The sequence below is a fragment of the Mizuhopecten yessoensis genome, unplaced genomic scaffold, assembly GCF_002113885.1.
Source record: "Mizuhopecten yessoensis strain PY_sf001 unplaced genomic scaffold, ASM211388v2 scaffold712745, whole genome shotgun sequence".
In the NCBI taxonomy this organism is placed as follows: domain Eukaryota; kingdom Metazoa; phylum Mollusca; class Bivalvia; order Pectinida; family Pectinidae; genus Mizuhopecten; species Mizuhopecten yessoensis.
Genome location: NW_018478276.1, coordinates 1 through 1,985, shown reverse-complemented (window position 1 = coordinate 1,985; position 1,985 = coordinate 1). Strand labels below are relative to the sequence as shown.

The window sequence follows — 1,985 nt, the reverse complement described above, 5'->3', positions numbered from 1 at the left end:
CTAAGGGCCATATTTCTCTGTTGAGTGCATAAGTTTGGCCAAATGACCTGCCATGGCTAGGGCACAGTGGGGTCAGGGTTGTGGTACAAACAGCTGCTGGCTTAATCTATGGTGAAGATGCTGACAGTGTTAAGATTGCTAGCCTATCAACTTTTGAAAAAATAAATAAAAAATAAAGTTATTCAGTAAAGAAAAAGGTGAAACTTTCAGTTGATAAAACACCTGATGTATATGATGACATTGCATGCAAAACTGGTATTTTAGGTAGTTATATACTTGCAATATTGCTTCATTTTAACCATTTCAGCAACTTTTACATTCGCTGATGTTGAAAATCTTATAATAATTTCTTTTTTACAGACGACATGGTTGTCTGGTGTAAAAAACAAGACGTGAAGGTTGGAGAAGTCCTCCTTAATGAGGCCTTCACAGAGCAAGTGAGCTATGCCCGTAAGGAAGTTAAAAAGAACATAAAGGACTGAACTGTTAAAATGAAAAGAAAGAAGTTTGTACTGGAAACTTTTTTAAGGACAAAGCAAATAAATTGTGATATCTGAAATTCATACACCTGTTGGAAACATTTTTGGTTGAATAAAGTCATGAATTTTTAGCTGCTAAGACAAGCAGGTCTTTGAACTATAAAGATTATAGAAATATGACTTTTCATGAAAATGTATTTTGTATTCAAGAAATGTTTTGGTAATTAAAAATAAAATGGAATAATTATTTGTTGTGGCAGAATGTTATTTGTGCAGCAGTAAGCATTCCAGTGGGTTTTTTTTTTACATCTGCATTGATGTACAACTGCTTTGCTACTGCAATCTACTACTGCAGTCTACTACTGCCTTGGGAGGAGTACTGCAGTCTACTACTGCCTTGGGAGGAGAACTGCAGTAGTCTTCTGCCTTGGGAGGAGTTCTGCAGTAGTCTACTGCCTTGGGAGGAGTACTGCAGTCTACTATTGCCTTGGGAGGAGTTCTGCAGTAGTCTACTGCCTTGGGAGGAGAACTGCAGTAGTCTTCTGCCTTGGGAGGAGTTCTGCAGTAGTCTACTGCCTTGGGAAATGGAATAATTATTTGTTGTGGCAGAATGTTATTTGTGCAGCAGTAAGCATTCCAGTGGGTTTTTTTTTTCCATCTGCATTGATGTACAACTGCTTTGCTACTGCAATCTACTACTGCAATCTACTACTGCCTTGGGAGGAGTACTGCAGTCTACTATTGCCTTGGGAGGAGTTCTGCAGTAGTCTACTGCCTTGGGAAATGGAATAATTATTTGTTGTGGCAGAATGTTATTTGTGCAGCAGTAAGCATTCCAGTGGGTTTTTTTTTACATCTGCATTGATGTACAACTGCTTTGCTCCTGCAATCTACTACTGCAGTCTACTACTGCCTTGGGAGGAGTACTGCAGTCTACTATTGCCTTGGGAGGAGTTCTGCAGTAGTCTACTGCCTTGGGAGGAGAACTGCAGTAGTCTTCTGCCTTGGGAGGAGTTCTGCAGTAGTCTACTGCCTTGGGAGGAGGACTGCAGAAGTCTACTGCCTTGGGAGGAGTACTGCAGAAGTCTACTGCCCTGGGAGGAGTACTGCAGTAGTCTACTGCCTTGGGAGGAGTTCTGCAGTAGTCTACTCCCTTGGGAGGAGTACTGCAGTCTACTACTGCCTTGGGAAGAGAACTGCAGTAGTCTTCTGCCTTGGGAGGAGTTCTGCTGTAGTCTACTGCCTTGGGAGGAGAACTGCAGTAGTCTACCTCCTTGGGAGGAGTAATGCAGTAGTTTGCTGACTTGGGAGGAGTACTGCAGTAGTCTACTGCCTTGAGAGGAGTTCTGCAGTAGTCTACTACCTTGGGAGGCGTACTGCAGTAGTCTGCTACCTTGGGAGGAGAACTGCAGAAGTGTACTGCCTTGGGAGGAGTACTGCAGTCAACTACAGCCTTGGGATGAGTTCTGCAGTAGTCTACTGCCTTGGGGGGAGTTCTGCAGTAGT

General features: G+C 42.8%; 1 protein-coding gene across 1 annotated transcript; it reads right to left on the bottom strand.

The window, feature by feature from the left end:
• Positions 1-812: 812 nt before the first annotated feature.
• On the bottom strand, positions 813-1,915 carry LOC110440879 (extensin-3-like; the record flags this gene model as incomplete). The annotated part of the gene is made up of 2 exons (XM_021484002.1): positions 813-1,055; positions 1,390-1,915. Coding segments are annotated over 2 exons (769 nt in total), but the record flags the coding sequence as incomplete, so codon positions are not given.
• Positions 1,916-1,985: the final 70 nt, after the last annotated feature.